The sequence below is a fragment of the Tenebrio molitor genome, chromosome 4 (genome assembly GCF_963966145.1).
Source record: "Tenebrio molitor chromosome 4, icTenMoli1.1, whole genome shotgun sequence".
Classification (NCBI taxonomy): Eukaryota; Metazoa; Arthropoda; class Insecta; order Coleoptera; family Tenebrionidae; genus Tenebrio; species Tenebrio molitor.
The window spans coordinates 10,196,075-10,215,282 of record NC_091049.1 but is presented as its reverse complement, the minus strand read 5'-3'; the positions used below and the strand labels follow the sequence as shown (position 1 = coordinate 10,215,282).

General features: G+C 39.7%; 5 protein-coding genes across 9 annotated transcripts in view; 3 read left to right on the top strand and 2 right to left on the bottom strand.

Moving 5' to 3' along the window:
• LOC138129506 (rabankyrin-5) overlaps nucleotides 1–8,029 on the top strand; it is a 35,488-nt gene extending 27,459 nt beyond the window's left edge. Inside the window, exons 8-10 of the mRNA XM_069045803.1 lie at nucleotides 6,821–7,038; nucleotides 7,094–7,406; nucleotides 7,458–8,029. Of these exons, the coding sequence (XP_068901904.1) occupies nucleotides 6,821–7,038; nucleotides 7,094–7,406; nucleotides 7,458–7,835 (909 nt within the window). The 3' untranslated portion in view covers nucleotides 7,836–8,029. The remainder of the gene's footprint in view (nucleotides 1–6,820; nucleotides 7,039–7,093; nucleotides 7,407–7,457) is intronic.
• Nucleotides 8,030–8,049: 20 nt separating this feature from the next.
• Nucleotides 8,050–8,539, bottom strand: UQCR-11 (Ubiquinol-cytochrome c reductase 11 kDa subunit). The gene is made up of 2 exons (XM_069045841.1): nucleotides 8,346–8,539; nucleotides 8,050–8,293 (listed from the first exon to the last, which is right to left on the bottom strand). The coding sequence occupies exons 1-2, from the start codon at nucleotides 8,445–8,447 to the stop codon at nucleotides 8,120–8,122; spliced, it is 276 nt and encodes a 91-aa protein (XP_068901942.1). The 5' UTR covers nucleotides 8,448–8,539; the 3' UTR covers nucleotides 8,050–8,119.
• A 55-nt stretch (nucleotides 8,540–8,594) lies between these two features.
• On the top strand, nucleotides 8,595–14,354 carry Set1 (SET domain containing 1). Of its 5 annotated transcripts, none has more exons than XM_069045799.1 (8): nucleotides 8,596–8,860; nucleotides 8,917–9,168; nucleotides 10,028–11,055; nucleotides 11,096–11,271; nucleotides 11,321–12,997; nucleotides 13,051–13,549; nucleotides 13,610–13,962; nucleotides 14,017–14,354. In XM_069045799.1, the coding sequence occupies exons 2-8, from the start codon at nucleotides 8,918–8,920 to the stop codon at nucleotides 14,188–14,190; spliced, it is 4,158 nt and encodes a 1,385-aa protein (XP_068901900.1). In that variant the 5' UTR covers nucleotides 8,596–8,860; nucleotide 8,917; the 3' UTR covers nucleotides 14,191–14,354. The 5 variants fall into 5 exon arrangements, with proteins under 5 accessions (XP_068901898.1, XP_068901900.1, XP_068901899.1 ...); XM_069045802.1 differs by having other exon boundaries at nucleotides 8,597–8,860; nucleotides 11,108–11,271; XM_069045797.1 differs by having other exon boundaries at nucleotides 8,595–8,860; nucleotides 13,051–13,962.
• On the bottom strand, nucleotides 14,348–15,161 carry MED21 (mediator complex subunit 21). The gene is made up of 3 exons (XM_069045840.1): nucleotides 14,902–15,161; nucleotides 14,635–14,850; nucleotides 14,348–14,552 (listed from the first exon to the last, which is right to left on the bottom strand). The coding sequence occupies exons 1-3, from the start codon at nucleotides 14,941–14,943 to the stop codon at nucleotides 14,382–14,384; spliced, it is 429 nt and encodes a 142-aa protein (XP_068901941.1). The 5' UTR covers nucleotides 14,944–15,161; the 3' UTR covers nucleotides 14,348–14,381.
• A 45-nt stretch (nucleotides 15,162–15,206) lies between these two features.
• On the top strand, nucleotides 15,207–19,205 carry FAM21 (Family with sequence similarity 21). The gene is made up of 10 exons (XM_069045809.1): nucleotides 15,207–15,578; nucleotides 15,628–15,959; nucleotides 16,012–16,204; nucleotides 16,393–16,633; nucleotides 16,710–16,972; nucleotides 17,021–17,807; nucleotides 17,870–18,251; nucleotides 18,306–18,558; nucleotides 18,606–18,957; nucleotides 19,027–19,205. Exons 1-10 carry the CDS (start codon nucleotides 15,459–15,461, stop codon nucleotides 19,134–19,136), a joined length of 3,033 nt encoding a protein of 1,010 aa, XP_068901910.1. The 5' UTR covers nucleotides 15,207–15,458; the 3' UTR covers nucleotides 19,137–19,205.
• The last annotated feature ends 3 nt before the right edge of the window (nucleotides 19,206–19,208 follow it).

Here is a 19,208-nt window from a genome sequence, read left to right as displayed (position 1 = left end):
ATGCTAGCCCATGACAATGACTTTGGTGACAAATGGGCCATATTAGTTGACCAATTCTAAAAAAAACATAAGCATTTAGGTGTTAGTTATAAATTTTGTTCCTTACTTTATCACCACACTGTATTTGTTTTACAATACAAAAATTTCCGATAATAATTTGTCATTTCTATTATGATGTTTGTACAGTTGGCTTAAAAAAAAAACGGGAAATGAAATTTGACCTAATGTGAACTAAAAATTTAATTTGTCAATTTATGTCAATTTGTGTCTGTTTGACAGTGGTATTTCTGACACATAAGCACAGATTACTTATACCAGATCGGACACTCGAGAGAGATGTTAAGAAATTTGTAAAGGATAGAATATTAACCAATTTAAAAGTCCCGTAGGCATGCGCAGCACTGCCGCTTGTCCCAAAATAATATACGAGTACATCGTGCATGTTCGGATCATGTGCTATGTGAAAATCCGTAGCGAGAAACCCGTCGGCGTCTGACGACAATTTCGATCTATCCTTGCTTTATCGCAGTCACGACCTGCTGTATAATAACCGGCCTGTTCATTACATTAAAAAAGCATTGCGAAAATGTTTCCGAGAAAGAGCCAATTTTCGCCGATGAGGACGTCACTGTACGGGCGCTTCTAAAGAATAAAAATGCGGAAAAATATGTTTAGACATGATTCTGGAGTTAAGATTGAGTACAGTAAGTTCATGTTTTCTTTCTAAAACAATACTGAATACAATCGTATTTTTGTATTTTTGATTTTAAATTCGAATGTCATTTGAACGAGAAAAACTCTCGGTGACAAAAACTTAAGATGAATAATATCCCCAAAAAGCGCCCGTACACTAGCGCTTTGCGGGGATCACTCAAATTACACTTTTGAACAGGCCGGTTATAATACAGCAGGTCGTGATCGCAGTATTCGCACTTTTGATTAGCATAATATCTGTAAGAAAATCTTCGACTAATGCAACACAATTCGTCGTCGTCATCAAGTCGACGTGGATGTCCACGTGGAAGATGATGCGAAAACACCTCACCCCTTCCGGCCCAAGTGGTGGAAAACACGGTGGCGTGATAGTTGTTATGACCATAAATAATGGTCATCTCCCTGGCCAGGCAACATTTTTGTGTACGTGGCCACGTGGGTGAAATATTGGGATTGGGGGTGGTATGTATATAAGTTTAAAATGTTAAGGAGGGAGGACTCTTTCTCTCGCTATTGTCTAAGCATATTTTGATTAAAAAATATTTTTAAACCTGTCTTTTAACACTCCGACGCGACGTTTCGAATAAACCTATGGAATTAGACTTTAGGATTTTGTTTCTATTTTTTAATTTTAAATCTGCGACCATTGCAACACTGTATCGCTGACATATTGTTCAATATGGCAACAGCAGCAGTAACCCATTTAAAGGGCCACGCTAGTGAAGGCGAATGCAATTCATCAAAGGTTCCGACAAGAGTGTCCGATCTGGTATAAGTAATCTGTGACATAAGTGCAGTTTTTTAACCTAAATTCTAAAAGGCCGTTTCAAACTATAAAAATTTAATAAAATCTGACAGAACTTTTTCTGACAGTTCCCGTTTTTTTTTGAAGCCAACCGTAGCTTACAAACTGACGTCTACTCTCGGTTGTGAAAAAATCCATTAAATGTTATCGTAACGCTCTATTTAAAACCCAAAAAATAATTTTCCATTTTTGTTATAAACGCGCTAAAAGCTAAGAGCTAAAAGTAGGTACCTAGTTTGATAAAAAGATAATAAAAGTATTTTATCAGATTACGACCTCTTATCCGATATATTCCTACACTGATACAACTATACAGGGTGAAATCGATATACCGGGTGAGATGAGTTTTATCGTCAGTGGGAAAACACCTTTTAATCAATTTAAAATTTTCAAAAAATTCAGGAATGATTGTGTATCACTCTAGAACAGTCTGTAAAAATTTCAAAATTTTTAGTAAAACAGGTAAAGATTTTGTTTTAATTCAATAACTGATACATTAATTTACATAATTTTTCAATGAGAGTCCTTTCAAAAATTCACGAAAAATTTGGTGTCATTGAAATCATGAAAACATCCCCCGTTTTTGAAATAAATGGAATTTGATATTAAAGCCTAAAATTTAGCTATGATTTATTATTAAATTGGACTAGAAAAGTGGTCAACAGATGTTCCCAACAATGAGATATTTATTTATGACACTGCAGTTGTAAATCTTGGTCATTTTTTGCTCTTAATGTTAAAATTGGAATAATTCAAAAACGAATAATTTTCTTTTGATGCGAATTTCGTAAATGTGTTCTTTGAATTAATTGTGAATTATGAGCGTGCACGAAAAAAAAATTTTTTTTGCTCAAAATCGATTTTTTTAATTTTATGGCTCTGAATTAAGTGATAAGTGAAAATTGATTACACACATTTGAAGTCTTATATCAAGGGAATGTAACCCTAAAGTTTCTTAATTTTTACTATTTTTTTAATAGGGTTAATCGTGCTGACGATAAAACTCATCTCACCCGGTACATCAGAAAATTTGTGAAAATTACGTACATTCAGTTTTGCGCTATACCTTCGCATGAAGGCAGAAATGCCATCTACAGTTTAAGCACAAAAGTTGAATACGCCACTGATATCATGTTAGGAAGAATAGTAAGATAAGAAGTTATCGAGTGCAACGCAAAAAAGGTGCAATAATATCTTGGATTTCATTCATAGTATTCTTACGTTTTTCGGCTATTATTTCATTCTAAGCAAAGTTTTATGACTATTTTTAAATCGTTTTTGCGGCCATTCATGTATTAAAGCTTCCACTTTGCAGAAGCGTCATGTTTAGGATGGAATTAAGTTAAATTGGATTTTATGAATTTAAAATGTTTAACCACATTTCGGTTTATTCACTTACTACTGAAGATATTGATTGAAGATATGGTTTACATATTATGATGCATTTCAATTTTACCTTGTACATATATCTAGAAAATGGCCCTGACATAATTATCACTTAAAAAAAAATAGAAGAACAGAAAATAGAACATACAAGAATGAAGAAAATTTTACAAGGTGTGTGCATATTTATCAAGAAAAAAACTTAATCAAGCAGTTGATAAAGGTTAATTGTTTCTACGATATTGATGCCAGCAACTTTTATTTGGAATAATTTATTATTCATTTACAAATGTTAATATGTTTTGTGCATACATTATCAACAACAATTGAAGGGAAAAAAATTCCTTAACAGGAATTTTGCATTGTCAGTGACATGGGAGGAAAAAATTATCAAAGTTCAAACTATTTTATTTCTCAACCTCTAGTATTTTTATTTTAACAAGAAATTTTGACTTAAGCCATAAATAAACCGAACAAAGGCCCTACTTAAAGAAATGTATTGTTATATTGTGCCTGTATTACTGCAGGTAATTTTTTGTCCGAGCCCCGCCTAGTGATTGACAGCACCATATCACAATAAATATCTTTAAGTAGGGGTAGGGTCTTTATTCAGTTCATTTAGGGCTTAAGTCAAAATTGCTTATTAAAATAAAGAGCGATCAAATTAATTTGTCCACGCTCCAATCGCAAAGACATGCGGATTCAAATCCATGGATGACTCGATTACAAATTAATTTGATCGCTCGATACTTAAGTCTAAAACGCAAATATACCAGGTGACTTAATGATTGAGACAAATTTTGTGGGTTGGCACTCCCGAATAATTGGTACGTCTAGTCATTTGCCAAAGAATTGTCTATTGATTCGCGTTCTAGGTTAAGGTTCTAGAAATAAATAATGAAAATTTGATTTATTTTGACTTTCGAACTGGCATATGTATTTAAATCTTATAGTCAAGTGTACCAACATAAAATTGTGAATGCGTTGCCAACAGCGCAAAAATAATTTCAATCATTAAAACTGACCTGGTATTTGATGTGACGATGCTTGTGGCTTTAGAATAATCGTATTTTTGCCTCATGTCACTCACTCACCTGTATCACTGTTTCATTGTTTGAAAAATTAGTATGTCTTATGTCATGAAAGTTCTCTTAATTTTTCAATAACCAAGATTCACTGAAGCGCAGAATAGAGAACAATCAGAAGTGAATCTCCCCCCCCACTTTCTACAGGTGTTCTCGAAGTTGACGCGTTCCTTGTAACACGAGGTACTATGGCGGCCAAAAAATTTTGGCCGTCACTTTCTTGACATTCAAGTAAAGTGTAAATAAACCTTTAGGAATCGTAACCCCACTTTCGATTCTTGTCATTTTGACAATCAATTTAAACTGTTTGAAGCTCAGATATTCCAAAAATCCGACATGAATAAACAAAATTAGAACAATCGTACATAATTGACCTAAGGTAAACGTTCTGTGTAGTAGAAATGACAAAATAATTTTGAGTTTTGAAATTTACCACCCAAAAAATAACGTTCATAATCAAGACGTTAATCATGATGACAATAAAATACGGATTACAATTTTTTTTTTTTGAATTGACAGACAATGACGGCCAAAATTTTTTGGCCGGCATAGTACTACACATTATTTTTAAGAATTTTGGCCTAAATCTTCTTAGTAAAATGTTTGTATTAACGGAGATAATTGATTGTATATTTTTATTGTTTTCTAAAATTTTAAGTTCGGTCCTGTCCATTTCTCCGCTGTACTAGATTAATAACTAACCTGGCCCAGAATGGTGTCTTTCCGGAAATCGCTTTGCAATACTCTCTGGACGCTGCAGATGCATTCTGATAACGTGATAACATTGCCCATGCATTTGCAACATATCTGTGAGCTCATTATTTTCCTAATAATAAAGCCATTTCGACTAATTAGATGACAACTCTGACAGTAGTTTTGATTAACGTCCATGCTCATTTGATTTTTTTTTGTCAATTCCAATTTCTAACAAATCAGTGCAAATTTGAGCAGGACCGGTTTCAAAAATTTCAAAAAAATTAACTTATTGTATCTTCATTGCCGTACACATTTTACTAAGGTGATTTTGGCTAAAATTCTTTAGAACAACGCATACTATCACATGTTAAAAGGAACGCCTCAACTTCGAAAACACCCTGTATAATTGGCGCATCGTTCTGACGCCATTTTCTGGGGCTACCGCTGTGGGCTTGGGCTACCGTTTCCGTTTGAGAGTCGGCATTTGATTTATTTATTCTTTCGATTTCTTTATCCCTCGTGCTAAAATACTTAATTGGTAATCTTAAAGTACGGTTCTGTTGTGGGGCCAATTTTTGTTCAATCCAGGCGTATCTTCTAGCCCAGCAAAATGGCCACCTCGGCCGAAGGTCACGCAAATCGGTTCTACAAGATCAAAGGTGCCGCGCAGAGATGCACTTCTGATTGTTCTCTATTCTGTAACTGAAGATTTAGATCTAGCGAATACGCTTGCCCGATATCGTTTTCTGTAAAGTCACTAGATAATATATCTAGTGAATTTAATTTTCTAACGACTGCCGCGCCGCCTCGCGGAGGCAGTGCGCAGCTTTCAGTTGGTGTTTTCAAAATTCCGCCTGTCTTGACATGTAATATAATATCACTCATTAACACAGGAATCTTTGAAATTTTCGCATTCAAGTGTACAATAAATCATGCAAATAATAACTTGCGGCTTTCAGTCGAGTTGTTTTAGGTAAAATTTTCGATTCGGAACGTTTTTACAGTAGTTTTTGAAATTTGCCGGTGTAAGAGCCAATTTAGAGAAATGTTGGCGCCTCAAAACAGCAATCTCTATAAATTGTTGCTATATTTTAAATACAAATGAGCAAGTTCAACGACAAAATTTCGATTCGGAACGTTTTTAGTGTGATTTTTGAGATTTGGCGATGAAAAAACATACCTACTTAGAGAGGAACTAGCGCGATGTGAATTTCATGCACAAAATTGCGATTTTTTCTCTATTCTCCTAAAGATCAAGTGCATATTAATGTACAACGAAATAAAAATAATAAATAACAATTAATTACGTAAGAGGTTCTTTATTGTTAGCAAGTACGCATGCCAAATACATTATTAAAATTTCAATTACCGATTCTTTTTTTCGGTATTTTTGTAACCCGGAACACAGCAAACACCTCCCCGATTGATCACTCTTTTTTTTCAAAATAATTTTGATCTCTTACTTTGAAAAAGCCGATTTTACACGTCAAATACGAAACTGTTTGTTTACCATCACTGAAAAACGTCGCGCTCCGCCGCTTGGCGGCACGTCAATCGATGTCGGGCAAGCCTATAGGGAGATCGCACCAATATTCCAAAGCTGACATTATGATTACGAATAACAACCACAGAAGTAGAGCTCTTGAGTTGGAGCGTTGTCCTGATTGAAAAGAACACCTTGTTTCAGATTAGTTCTTTTTTCTTTGATAGCACGGTACAGTTTAGGAACAATAATAATAATAAATACTTCCCTGTCGCATTTTGTTCACGAAACAAATAGTCAAAAAATATTGCCACACATTTTTCTGCTAAAGTGGTTGCACAAAATTTTCGAAAATCCTTGTCAACGTAAGGTTTATCCAGAGTAACAAATCCTTGAACTAATCCATCCGGATACTGTTTACCGTTGCTGAATATGCTTCTAGCTTTCGATATCTATAAAAAAAATATTCAAGACATTCTCTGTAAAATTAAAATGGTGTCGCTTCATTTCCGAGTCGAATATAGTTCTGCAAGTCCTCCTGATGAAACCTGACACCTGACCCGACATACTTCACAAAGAGTTTAAACAATTTTTACAAAGACTGCAAAATTTAATTTCACCTAATGCCATCTCTTATTTCCACTGTTTTAACAGTTCGACTCCAAAGGCCAAAACTTCTTGCACATAGCTATCAAAAAAGGGGACATCGAGAGCGCCCTCTTCTTGTTAACTGTCCGAGTCGACGTCAACTCTCGGGTCCAAGACCCCATGCTGACCCCTCCTCTCCATCTAGCCGCCCGTTACGGTAACGAAACTCTGGTAAGAAGTTTAATTCTAGCCGGAGCGAGAGTGGACGACAGAGATGCCCAAAAGTGAGTCTAAACAATAACTTGTTATAAAGCAATTTGAATATTTTGGACGGTTTAGACGTACAGCCCTTCACGTAGCTTCAGAAGCAGGGAACGCCCCAGCTGTGTCCGCTCTGTTACAAAACAACTCGGATTACGACGCCCTGGACATAGAAAATGATAACGCCCTTCACATAGCTGTCCGAGAGGGACACTTAAACGTCGTTCGTGCCTTGTTAACCGAATCTAGTATAGACGCCGAAGCTGTCAATTTGAAAGGGAGGAATCCGTTGCACGAGTTGTGTAAATATGGAAAAGATAATGCGTCGGCTATTTGCGACTTGTTCCTGGAGTGCATGCCAGAGTACCCGATCAACAAGACTGACATTATGGTAAGTTTTAATAATGAAAGTTTAGGGACAAATTAGGATTGTCATTTTAAGGGCAATTCACCTCTCCTCCTCGCGTACATGAAAGGCAACGGCAATTTATGTCGGACTCTGGTCAGAGCCAAGGCCTGTTTGGCTACAGAAAACAATGAGAGGGTCACCATTTTCAACTACCAAGTACCAAGTAAGCAACTACTCAACCGAATATTGGACCAATTGAGCCTACCAGCTGTTTGGACAAACACAGATTTGTGCCAAGAGTGTGGTAAAAGTTTCTCAATAACTGTCCGTACTCACCACTGCAGGCACTGCGGCCGCGCCTTGTGCAGCAAATGTTCAGATCAAGAAGTCCCTATAATTAAGTTCGGGGAAAATAAACCAGTCAGAGTTTGTAATATATGTTTTGATGTTCTAAAAACTGGGGCTAGTTAAGTTTAAAATTGATTACACCGATCCTTGCAATAATTTATGTGATCCCAGCTTTAAGTTGAAATTATCAATTTAGATAGTACATTCCCGCTTTATTCGTATAATTATTTTTATAATACTTGTTTATTATATTATATGAAATTTTATTAACAGCATAGACTGTATTTATCAAGTGAATAAAGAATTACATGTGAAAATTACCATTGAAAATCCAAAATTCCCGCTAGCGTTTATTAACATAAAATTAAATAACAAAGGTTCTACAGTTACGACTCATCCCGGCTACATTACTTCAACTTGCTGAACAGCTCCTTGGTGACACAGTGATCGACAGCATGCAGCAAATCGAACAACTCTTCAGTGCAGTTCTCTGTAGTTTTAGATCTTGAGTTTACGCGATCGTTGCAAGTTTGATACTTCTCGGCGAGTTGTTTGCAGTGCTCTGTTTCGTTGCATTTGTCCTAAAACGGCAATTTTATGCGATCGATTCTTTTGAGGTTAGGTTTGTCTCACCCTCAAAACTTGTTGAGGATCTACCAAATCCTCCTCTTCCTCGGCGGCTTCATCCTCAGCTTTGACCGCAGGAACTTTAGGAATGAATTTCTCAAACCACATTTTTCTTTCGTAAAAAGTTTTATCCAAACTCTTTATACCTTGCGTAACACAACTGGCCGATTGCCCTACAGCGATACCAACACAATTCGCCAAATTCAAAAATAAGACTTCGACTAGTTTTGGTTACTAAATTGTCCTTGGATTGGTAGCACTGTTTGCTAGTGCACTTTGACGTGAGGGTAGGTTAGAAGGTTGAGTGCGTTTCGTTGTGTGTTATTTCCTTTAAATCGTGTGTTTTCCGCGAAAATAGTAAATCTGTGAATGACAACTCGTTAAGAAAAGAAAAACTCAAAGATTCTCTAAGATTACATCTTTGATTTACCATGCACGCATTTTTTATATTTGATCCAAGCTGATTTGTGATTGTTTGTTATTATTTACCTTCCATAATACCTCCTAAATTAGTAACTAAGGTGAGTAAGGCCCCATCGATTTCATATTGAAAAAACAACTCTTGTTTCCCCTGAAGAATGAATGGCACAATGGAATCACGAAGGAATGAAAGTCACAGCCATGGTAGCCATGGCACGTCTAAGGGACCTAAAAATTATAAACTTCTTGTGGATCCTGCCCTTGTTAAGGGTGCCTCTGCAAAATTGTATAGGTATGATGGAATTGTGCCTAACGATGCTTCATATCGACCACCAGTTCCAAGGGATCCAAGATCTCATCTCACAAGAATTTGGACCAGACTAGAAACTCTTGAGCTGCCAGTACCAAGGTCTGACTTAGTTTTAAAACAACTAGGTTTATTCTATTATTTAATTCATCCGAAATATAAACACTCAACTCTACAGTTAAAATTAGCTAAAATTGAGGTTATTAAAGCAGTAACAGTGTTGGAAACAGAGATTTATGTATTTTTAAATTGATTTGCATGGTTGTTACTGTCAATGCAGATATTGCAACAAATAGATAACAACATAACCTCACTTTTTTCTATTTATGTTTAAACACTCAAGGACAGATTTACACCAAACAAAGCACTATTTCAGATGAAGAGTACCTTGAAGAACGATTATTTGTGTTCATGTATATTGCTTGATTTTAATTATGTGGATGGATTTGGCGTTAACTTCATTAACATATGAAATTGTACTAATTCCCATCATCATATGCAAATTCAACCAAAAACAGGTTCAAAATGAAAGAAATAGATACTTGGCTGATATTTTACACCAAGTACAATGGAAACAGAGTAATTTTGGTGAAATTACTACTTCAACGGTCTAACCCTATCTACTTAAATTTTTGTTTTTAACATTTGTTAAGATGATATAGAATAGTAATTTAATATTGCTTGAACCTGTTTGTGGTTTTAAAACGCTCCATTTTAGTTTTTGTAATCAGTAAATATCAAATATTTAAAATTAAAGATTCCAACATAACCTCACTTTTTTTGTTTGTGTTTTTGAAACATTTTCTCCAAGTAATGTGTATTGCACTAATGGCATTGTTTTTACAATCCAAAATCAGGTAAATGTAGTGCTAATAACTTGACACGCAACTAATTCTGAATGCCTATCGGAATAAATATTAATGCATAACCTCACTTTTGGTTATGAGAGTTTTTATTGTAGGTTTAAAATCGACACAAACTATGTAGGAGAGCCCCCTTCGATCGAAGTGACAATTTTCCACTTAAATGACAACATTGACAAACAGTTCCTGAGAGACATGGTGCAAAAGTTTGGAGTAATGGAAGAATTGTTCATTTATTACCATCCTCAAACCAACAAACATTTAGGAATCGGTCGTGTCGTGTTCGAAACAGTCGCGGCGGCTAAAAGTTGCGTCGAAAAACTAAACGACACGAGTGTGATGGGACAAATCCTTGAAGTCTTCCTTGACCCTTTCGGTGAGAAATGCAAAAAGAAATTTGAAGATTGCACAGTAGAGAAGCGGCCGCCACTGATAATCGAAAGCACGCCAAAAGTCGAACCAGAAAAAGTAAAAGTAGAGGAAGAAAAGAAAAAAGAAGACAAAGAATGTAAAGATGCGGTTGACGAGGTCAAACTTAAGAAAGAAAGAGACAGAGACAGATATAGGGGATACCGGAACGATTTCGCCACACCGAGTAGTTCAGACATGGGGTACGGCACCGCCTCCAGCGAGTTCTCCGCCAGTTACGGGTCGGCGGGGACCACCCCGTTGGCGTACGACTATCCCCACAACCTCGCGTTGAGTCAGTACGCCTACGCGACGCCGACTTACCACCCGATGGGGGCGCCGGCAGTGTGGCCGATAGCAACACCGCAATGGCCGTCGGACATGTGGGACCGGACACCAGCAGGTCTGGTGCCTCCGAAGTGGCCCGAAAAAGAACTCAGTACCGTTAAAGAATGCAAAGAAAAAGAGAAAGAAAAGAAGCGCAACAACGTGGCCCCCTCGGTAACGAAAACTAAAAAGGAAAAAGAAAAGGAAGAGGAGGAGAATAAAACGCTGGATTTGGACACGAGGATCGCTCTCCTGTTGAAAGGACGAGGTTCGGGGGACATGGCGCCCCCTTTTCTGACAATGGGAGGGGATTCGGACGACGAATCGAAGTCTTCATTCGACAAGATGCCCAAAGCGGTTCCTATACCTACGTCTATAGATAGTGACACCGGTACTGTTTGCTCAGTTATGTAACGTAACATTTTTGTAAGGTATTTTTGTAGACCGGTCGAGCATTTCTTTGAGTGACATGCCGATCAATCCTCCGGCCCCCGATTTTGACGGGGGTTCAGTCAAAAACGACGACAATGCACCCCTGTCAGACCCCCCATCGCCGTTTTTGTCCAAAGATATTTATCTGGAATGTCACAGGATCGCATTAGAACAGGTTTGCGTCATGATCCTTCTTGAGATTTTAATGTCGCTTGTTTGTACAGGAGGTCGTGGCTCGTCAAAAGGAGGCTCTCGAGACTACCGCACTGTTGAAACAAATCGACATGGCGAAAATTGGCAGCGACATCTCGTCCAGCGAAGACGAACTGCTGACCGGAGACAACTACAGTCCACTCGAACGAAAGACTAGCATTAAGAATGAAAAGGACGATGACAGAATGAGCATGTCGTCGTTGAGTGATAACGAGCAGACAATCGAAGAATCGAAGATAGTGGTGCCTCCTCAAATGACCGCCGGATCTTACCCTTACCAACAATATCCAGGTTACCCGGGTATCCCCTATTCGTACCCGTACAGCCAACACGACTGGAGGCAGTCGTACCCGTACACTCACCCTATGTACCTAACGCCTTCTTCTTATACGCCCTACCCTTCAATGCATCCGATGCAGTCGTACATGTCATACCAAATAACACCTAAACGTGCGGAAAACTGCAAGGATGATCCTCATTCCCCCACTATTAACGCGGTCATCCAACAGATAACGCAAGAATTGAAGGCCATTTTGAAGAAGGATTTTAACAAGAAAATGGTAGAAATGACGGCTTTCAAGAAATTCGAGGCTTGGTGGGAGGAGGAGAGCTCCAAAGAGAACAAGAACAAAGGGGAGGTGGGTGAGAAGCTGGTACAAACGAGGGACAACATCAACGTTTTGCTGGAGGCCAATCGAGAGAATCTTTACTCGAACGTGGACAGTGTCGGTTTCGGTTTGGGTTTGAAGGCGTCGTTGCCAAAAATGCCGAGCTTTCGGCGCAAGAAAATTCCGTCGCCCGTGCGAGAGGACGAGGATTCGAGGAAGTTGAGCGACAACGACGAGATCGTCCACGATTCGGACCCGGAGGTCAGTTCGAGACCGCTCAGGAGGATCCGGAAACACTCGGTGAGCTCCTCGAGCAGTTCGGACAGTTCGAGTCTGAGCTCGGACAGCGACAGTTCGAGCTCGGACGAGAGCTCTTCGGATTCAGAGAGCGAAGCCGAACCCCCGAGGAAACGCGACGAAAAGGTGAAGATCAAAGAGAAGACGCCCGAACGGATCGAGGTGGTGAAAACCGTCGAGAAAGTGAAAAAGCCAGACTCGAAACCGGCGAACCGCTATTCGAAGATTTACCTGAGCGACAGCGATCTCAGCGAAGGCGAAATGGAGTTCTTGGAACGGCGTCGACGCAACACGGAATGGATGGAACAGATCGAGAAGGAGCGCCAACAAAGGGACAAAGAAGAAGTGCCGAAGAAAGCCGCACCACCGATAGTCGAGGATGTCGAAATGGTCGAAGTGAAAATGGAAGAAGAAAGTCTCGAGGAGAAGAGTTTAGAGAAGTTGGAGAGCGAACGGGAGGAGTTGTTGAGGCAGGTGCGAAATCCGGAGCCTCCGGACGAAGTGACGACGGAAGCAGACGAAGCACCCGCTCAGAGCAGTTCGGACGACGAAAATCTGGAGGCCAGGAGGAGGAAGAAAGAAGAGGTGAGGAAGGATCGCAACGGGGCTTTGGACGTGGTGCCGATTCGGTTGTCGGAGTCGTCGGCGGATGCAGACGGAAGCAGTCCGAGTTCGCAAGTGACGATGGAGCACTCCTACTGTATGCAACCGGTGGAGATGTCGACGGAAGCTTCTCAGGAGAACTTGGTCCACGATCACGGATACACCACCACCAAGGAGAAGGTGAGTATGATAAGAAAGTTGTGGTTGCGTAATAAGGTGCTGTTCGTCAAAAGGAAAAACCGGTGATGAAGGAGAAGCCGCCCAGACCGCGCAAACGAAAGGAACACAAGAAACTGCAGGAGTTGCAGAACACGATGAACTATCGGGACGTCTACGACAGGTACAAACCGGAAGTGCCGTACACCATACACAGCGTGAAGCACAAAGAAAGAGACGTGATGAGCGAAATGGGCGTCTTGTACGAGTTCCTCACCAAAGGCATTGACCACGAGGACATCCAGTACATGAAGCAGAGCTACGAATTCATGTTGGCCGACGACACGATGGGTTACTGGTTGAACGACACCCATTGGGTCGACCATTGCGTCACGGATCTCTACTCGAGCCCGCCCAAACGACGGAAAAGGGACGAGGTCAAGGTCCACGCCTCGGGCTGCGCAAGGACGGAAGGATTCTACAAGATCGAAGCCCACGAGAAGGCCAAGTATAAATATCACCACGCCAAGTCGAATGCAATTGTTTCGCCGAACGCACCAGTCAGCAAAATGCAAGGTAAGCTGACGATCGTCGCGCTTTTCTTCGGAATCCGTGGTACATGCAAGGTCATTGTAGGTTTGTCGAGGGAGGCTCGTTCGAACCAGCGGCGCCTTCTCACCGCTTTTGGCGGCGACACCGATTCGGACCTCCTCAAGTTCAACCAACTCAAGTTCAGGAAGAAGCATCTGAAGTTCGCCAAATCGGCCATCCACGATTGGGGTCTGTTCGCGATGGAGCCGATCGCCGCCGACGAGATGGTGATCGAGTACGTAGGCCAGATGATCAGGCACAGCGTGGCCGACCTGCGGGAAAGGAAGTACGAAGCGACCGGAATCGGCAGCTCGTACCTCTTCAGGATCGACCTGGAGAACATCATCGACGCCACCAAGTGCGGCAACCTGGCCAGGTTCATAAATCACAGTTGCAATGTGAGTAGATGGCGCCACTGGGTCGCGTTCCTTCTTAAACGGGTCTCTTTGCAGCCTAATTGCTACGCCAAGGTTATTACGATCGAGTCCCAGAAGAAGATTGTGATATATTCGAAGCAGAGTATAGGGGTCAACGAGGAGATTACGTACGATTACAAGTTCCCCATCGAAGACGAGAAAATTCCGTGTCTGTGTGGCGCGGCCACGTGTCGCGGTACCCTGAATTAGGAGAGGAAAGGGACAAAACAGACTTTTAATAATACCGAGTTAGTTACTATATAAAATTTTAAATTATCTTTTTTTATTTGTATATATGTTCTGTAAATAGTACTTGGTTATTTGTGTTTGTTTTTCATCACAACCGCAAATAAAATTCATTAACAGCTCGCCTATTATCTCTTTTATTTTTATCACAAACCTTAATCTTTACTCCCTGTTTTTGTCAAATGTTGCATGTCTAGTTGAGACTGTGCTATATCACTCAAGGCAGCTTGGACTTGCTCTAGGAGGTCTTGGCCTTTTCGAACGATCGCCTCTAAACGTTCAGCCGTTTCTTGGTTTTCAGCTTCGAGCATTCGCAAGCTCTGCAGCTGCGAAATAAAAACAATAAATCATTTCCTCGAATCAATTAAGTTTAAAAAGATAACACTATCTAATAATTTTGTATCTTACCTGTAATTCTGTGGAGTTTTCTTCACTCGGCAGTGATTCTATCAAGGTATCAATATCTTTGGCACATCGTGCTATCAAAGTAGTAAACAACTGTACATAATCTTCCTGTGATTGTTGTTGGGGTGTCTGGGATCCACTTCGGTCGAAACTTGGGAATTTGCTTGGTGGGGCAAACTGTTGCAATATTCCTATACTGTTGCAAAAGTGCTCTGCTTGCTGAAAGCGAAAGTAAGTAAAAAGAGCAGCGAAAAACGGGAAGCGAATTACTTGGTTAATGCAGTCCTGGAGTTGAGTTAAGCGATCTGCCATCCCTGAATTGAGGTTAGTTCAGCTGTCTCAAAAAAATAATACTAAACGGACACATATAACTTAATTAACTAATTATCGATATTAGTCCCGATACTCTACGTCATAAACACCATTAAAAATGTCTTGTTTACTATAAACCAGCTAATTGTATTTTATTTACAACCATTTCCAAAATAAATAACATATCAAAATGTTGCTACCAACATTAAAGTCAAACAACACCAAGCGAAACATTGTTATCGATAAAAATAATACATATTAATATCTGTAAATCAACTATCGCCATTGTTGTTGTTTCATTTTATGGACAATTATTTTTGAGTTCTCAAACATAATTTGGTGGTTTCAAATTGAGGATTAAATTTGGATTAAAAGAATTGACGGCTGCCATTATTTTTACGTGAAAATCCCCCAAACCATGTGTTTTTGACATGTTATTTATTTACCATCAATCACTCAATCCTGTGACTCAATCAGTAACTCAATGTTGAGTAATTGTTTTATAGCTAATAAAAATGTCCACAAATAAACCATGGGACAGGCCCTGGTCTATGGAAGAAATGATAGCAAATTCGGACAAATGGAACTTGGCAGGAGACGTAGCTCTTCTCAACACCCTCAAAGCTTTTGCAGATGTATAGATTTTCAAGTAACCGTTTCGCATAAATAACATGTCATTTTTAGAATTTGCTAACAAGAACGACTGAAATCAACAATAATTTGCAAAATCTGACTGACAGCTTGAACGAGACTCATTTAGAGTTAAACATAGCACAAAACAAGTTCCAGAGCTTGCGGAACACCCAATTTATAGAGAGTCGTGTATATGAAGATGATGAGACTTTGCCGCAGTCGGAAAATGAAAGCAAAACCAAACCACAGGAGGAAGTCGAGCCTGACCGGACAGAGGATATTAGGCTAGCTGCTTTGAAGGGTTTGGAAGTTTTGGATCAATATTTTGATAAAGTCGAAGTGTCTGTTAGCGACAGTGAAGATGAAGACATTGATCTACCAAAGTAATTTTGTAAATTGATGTTAACACAAAATTGCAGTTTTAATTTGTTGTAGTTACGTTCTGAGACCGAAAGATCTATACATAGATCGCCCCTTACCTTACGTGATAGGTTCAGAAGAGTGGCACAAAAATTGGCACGTGGGGCTGGAAGACTCGTCAAGTGACAGCGAAACTGAGAAAGTTTCAGACCAGTTCAGTGAAAGCGACTCAGAATCAGATTTACCAATTATCCAAGATAGGTCACAGGTAACAGTTCCATTTCACGCTGTTCGACTTCCATTAAAGTTAGACTTAATCCATTACATTAACATTGCATTATTTGGTCTGTTAATTGCGTGGGGATACTCTCTCTAGTTTTTACCAACTTGTACTCCAGACAAAATTAGTTTAAGATTCACCGTGCTACAATGGGCAATGTTTGGTTCTACTTCCAGATAAAAGGCACCTCTGACACTAGTTCTGAACTTGATTTTTCACAAAAAGCCGAACCGATCAAGTCCAACAAACCAGAAATATTCAATTCTAGTGACAGTGAAAATTCGGTGCCGGTGCAAGCTCCCATTTCGAACAAAAACTTTGCCGAACAGTTGGCCGCCAAATTGGGCCACGTTATCACACAGGACTACACCGAACCTGAAGTGAACAAGCGACCCATCCAGCCCAAATCCAATTACGGTAATAAATTTAATTGTCATTTATGACAAAGTGTTAAGTCGGCGCGGACCGCAGACTAAACAAATTGTGTTGACAGGCGACATATTCTTTGATGAACCTCCACCTTTGGACGAAGGCAAAGGCTTGTTTTCGGGTGGTAGCGGCCTCTTCGACGACGACGACGAAGAAGGTCCCTCAGACTGGACTCCCAAGGACTCGAAAGTCGAATCGCCAAAGCTTCCCACCACTAAATCCGGAGGGTTGTTCGACAGTGACGACGATATCTTTGGTGCGAAAAAAACTCCCGTGCCTAAACCGCCCCTCTTCACTGAAGAACCTCCCGTACTCGAGGAGAAGAAGGTTTGCTTTACGATACTTGTGGCATCTTTTGCAGTTAATATTTTTCAGAAACCTATCGGTGGGGTTTCGATTTTTGGCGGTGGCAATTTGTTTGATAAAAAGCTACTGAAGAGACGACCAAGCTCCGACGACGAAGAACAGGAGGAGAAAAATGAGCCCACAAAAGAGGAAAAACCGAGTAAGAAAGTTGATTTGTTTGGTGACGATGACTTGTTTAAAAGTGTACCGAACGAGGACAAGTCGGTTGTAAAGAAGGAGAAAAATGTGAAGAAAATCAATCTGTTCGACAGTGATGAAGAAGAAAGTGAAAGCAGTAGTTTGTTTGGTGGGGATCAAAAGAAACAGAACGAAAAGCAGAAAAATGTGTTGTTTGACGATAACGTTACGGAAAAGCAAGAAAGTAGAGATGAAAAGAAGGTATCAAGTGTACTATTTGCAGATGAAGTACCCAGTAAGGAGGACAAACCGAAGTCTGAGAAAAAAATTAGTTTGTTCGATGATGACGATGACTTATTCAAAGACGATCTTTTCTCGACGAGTTCTACGAAAAAATTTACGTCGGGGTTGTTTGATGATATTCCAGAAGATGATTTGTTTGCAAGTAATTTTGAAGACAAACCACAACCTGCTGGAAATTTAGTGGAGGATTTGATGGCAATTCCTGATAATAAAAATTCAATAAACGTCGACACTAAAGCTGAAACCAAAGAAACCATGTCGTATGCTAATCTCGATGCCAATCCCGGCGAAAGCAGCCAAGAAATAAACTCTACAACTGATAATTTGTTTACTTCGAGTCCTCTAACTGACGATATTTTTGGAAGAACCGAGAATGGTGAGTTGTTTTTTTTAGTACAAACAGTTCGTTCAAAACTGATTATTTTGAAACTAAAACAGATTCAAAAGAACGTGAACCACCACAACCCAAACCGAGACTCTCGCTGTTCGATTCTCCACCTCCCGAACCTGACGATCTCTTCGGGGGCAGCTACAAAACTTCCAAATCCGATGACGTTCCAAGCGACATTTTTGAATCTAGCAACAATCTATTCGAAAATTCACCGAAAACTGATTTGTTCGCTTCGTCGGAAAAAATCGAAGCTCGTGCGTCTAGTATGAGACTGTTCGACTCGTCTCCGCCCCCTGACGACGAGTGGGACACAAAATCGGATAACTTGTCGGACCGCGACGATTTTGTAAACGATTTCGAAGAAACTACTTCCAACAAGGCCAGTTTGTTCAATGATGAACCACCGTCTCTCGAGACGAGCGAAGAAACGTAACAACTAGTACGGTCTGTTTGGTATTTGCATAAATATTTTGGTATTTTTAGAAGTACAAAAAGTAAACCGGGAAAATTGAAACATAATCTCAATATTAACGTGGGGGCCTTGATGCCGGGATCGGTACGGCCGAAACGTGTCGACACTTCGCCCAAGAAGTCACCAGAATCCCCAACTGAAACTCCCAGAGTAGCATTTGAAATACCAAAAGTATCACCCGAAACTACAACAACTACCGCTGAGACTAGCCCAACGTCATTTGATGATTCAGATGGCGTGAAAGTTCTCCACAGTGTCACCAAAGTGATTATCTGATTTGTGTCGATTTTTGATTTAATTTGTGGTTTTAGGATAGAGCGAGGGTTCCACTTCGCAGGCGTCCCTCGACGAGGAAGGGACGTAAAGCTGCTTTACGAAATTCAGGAGCTGATTTCAAATTAGAACAAGATGAGGAAGAAGCAGACAGTAGACAAAGTCCCGATTTGGTCACGTCGTCAAAAACTGGCGATTTATTTGAGGAAAAACAGGCAAAACCTAAAACAAGTCAGCCCGTGATTAGTTTATTTGATGATGAGAATGACGATGACGGTCTATTTAGCAAAAAAGTGCCAGTCCAGACCACAAAAGTTTTGAAAAAGTCATTGTTCGATGATGATGAAGATGATGACATCTTTAAGAGTTTTAGTACTGCAAGTGCTAAAAGTGAGTTGTTTGTCTACATGTAATAGTTTTATTTTATACTTTAGTTTTATTTTATACTTTTTGTTCCAGAACCAGATACTAAAGTTGCAACAGAAAAAAAGTTGCCTAAAGTGAGTACTATAAAGAAGTTGGAAAATACAAAGCCTGAAGATGATCCTTTGTCTGCTTTGTTGAAATAAATTGTTATTTAAATTAAATTTAAACTGTAAATAATATTCTATGCCTAAAAATATACTGTTAAAACATTATTA

Bases quoted from the DNA above. Each gene is read 5' to 3' on its own strand.
- MED21 (XM_069045840.1), bottom strand. From the start codon at position 14,943: ATGGCAGATCGCTTAACTCAACTCCAGGACTGCATTAACCAA. The intron at 14,851-14,901 runs GTAATTCGCTTC...TTTCGCTTTCAG, and splicing joins TCCAGGACTGCATTAACCAA to CAAGCAGAGCACTTTTGCAA. The intron at 14,553-14,634 runs GTAAGATACAAA...TTTATTTCGCAG, and splicing joins AAAACTCCACAGAATTACAG to CTGCAGAGCTTGCGAATGCT.
- UQCR-11 (XM_069045841.1), bottom strand. From the start codon at position 8,447: ATGTGGTTTGAGAAATTCATTCCTAAAGTTCCTGCGGTCAAAGCTGAG. The intron at 8,294-8,345 runs GTGAGACAAACC...TTGCCGTTTTAG, and splicing joins ATCCTCAACAAGTTTTGAGG to GACAAATGCAACGAAACAGA.
- FAM21 (XM_069045809.1), top strand. From the start codon at position 15,459: ATGTCCACAAATAAACCATGGGACAGGCCCTGGTCTATGGAAGAAATG. The intron at 15,960-16,011 runs GTAATTTTGTAA...AATTTGTTGTAG, and splicing joins GAAGACATTGATCTACCAAA to TTACGTTCTGAGACCGAAAG. The intron at 16,205-16,392 runs GTAACAGTTCCA...TTCTACTTCCAG, and splicing joins TTATCCAAGATAGGTCACAG to ATAAAAGGCACCTCTGACAC.
- Set1 (XM_069045797.1), top strand. From the start codon at position 8,918: ATGAATGGCACAATGGAATCACGAAGGAATGAAAGTCACAGCCATGGT. The intron at 11,272-11,320 runs GTTTGCGTCATG...TTGTTTGTACAG, and splicing joins ACAGGATCGCATTAGAACAG to GAGGTCGTGGCTCGTCAAAA. The intron at 13,963-14,016 runs GTGAGTAGATGG...GTCTCTTTGCAG, and splicing joins TCATAAATCACAGTTGCAAT to CCTAATTGCTACGCCAAGGT.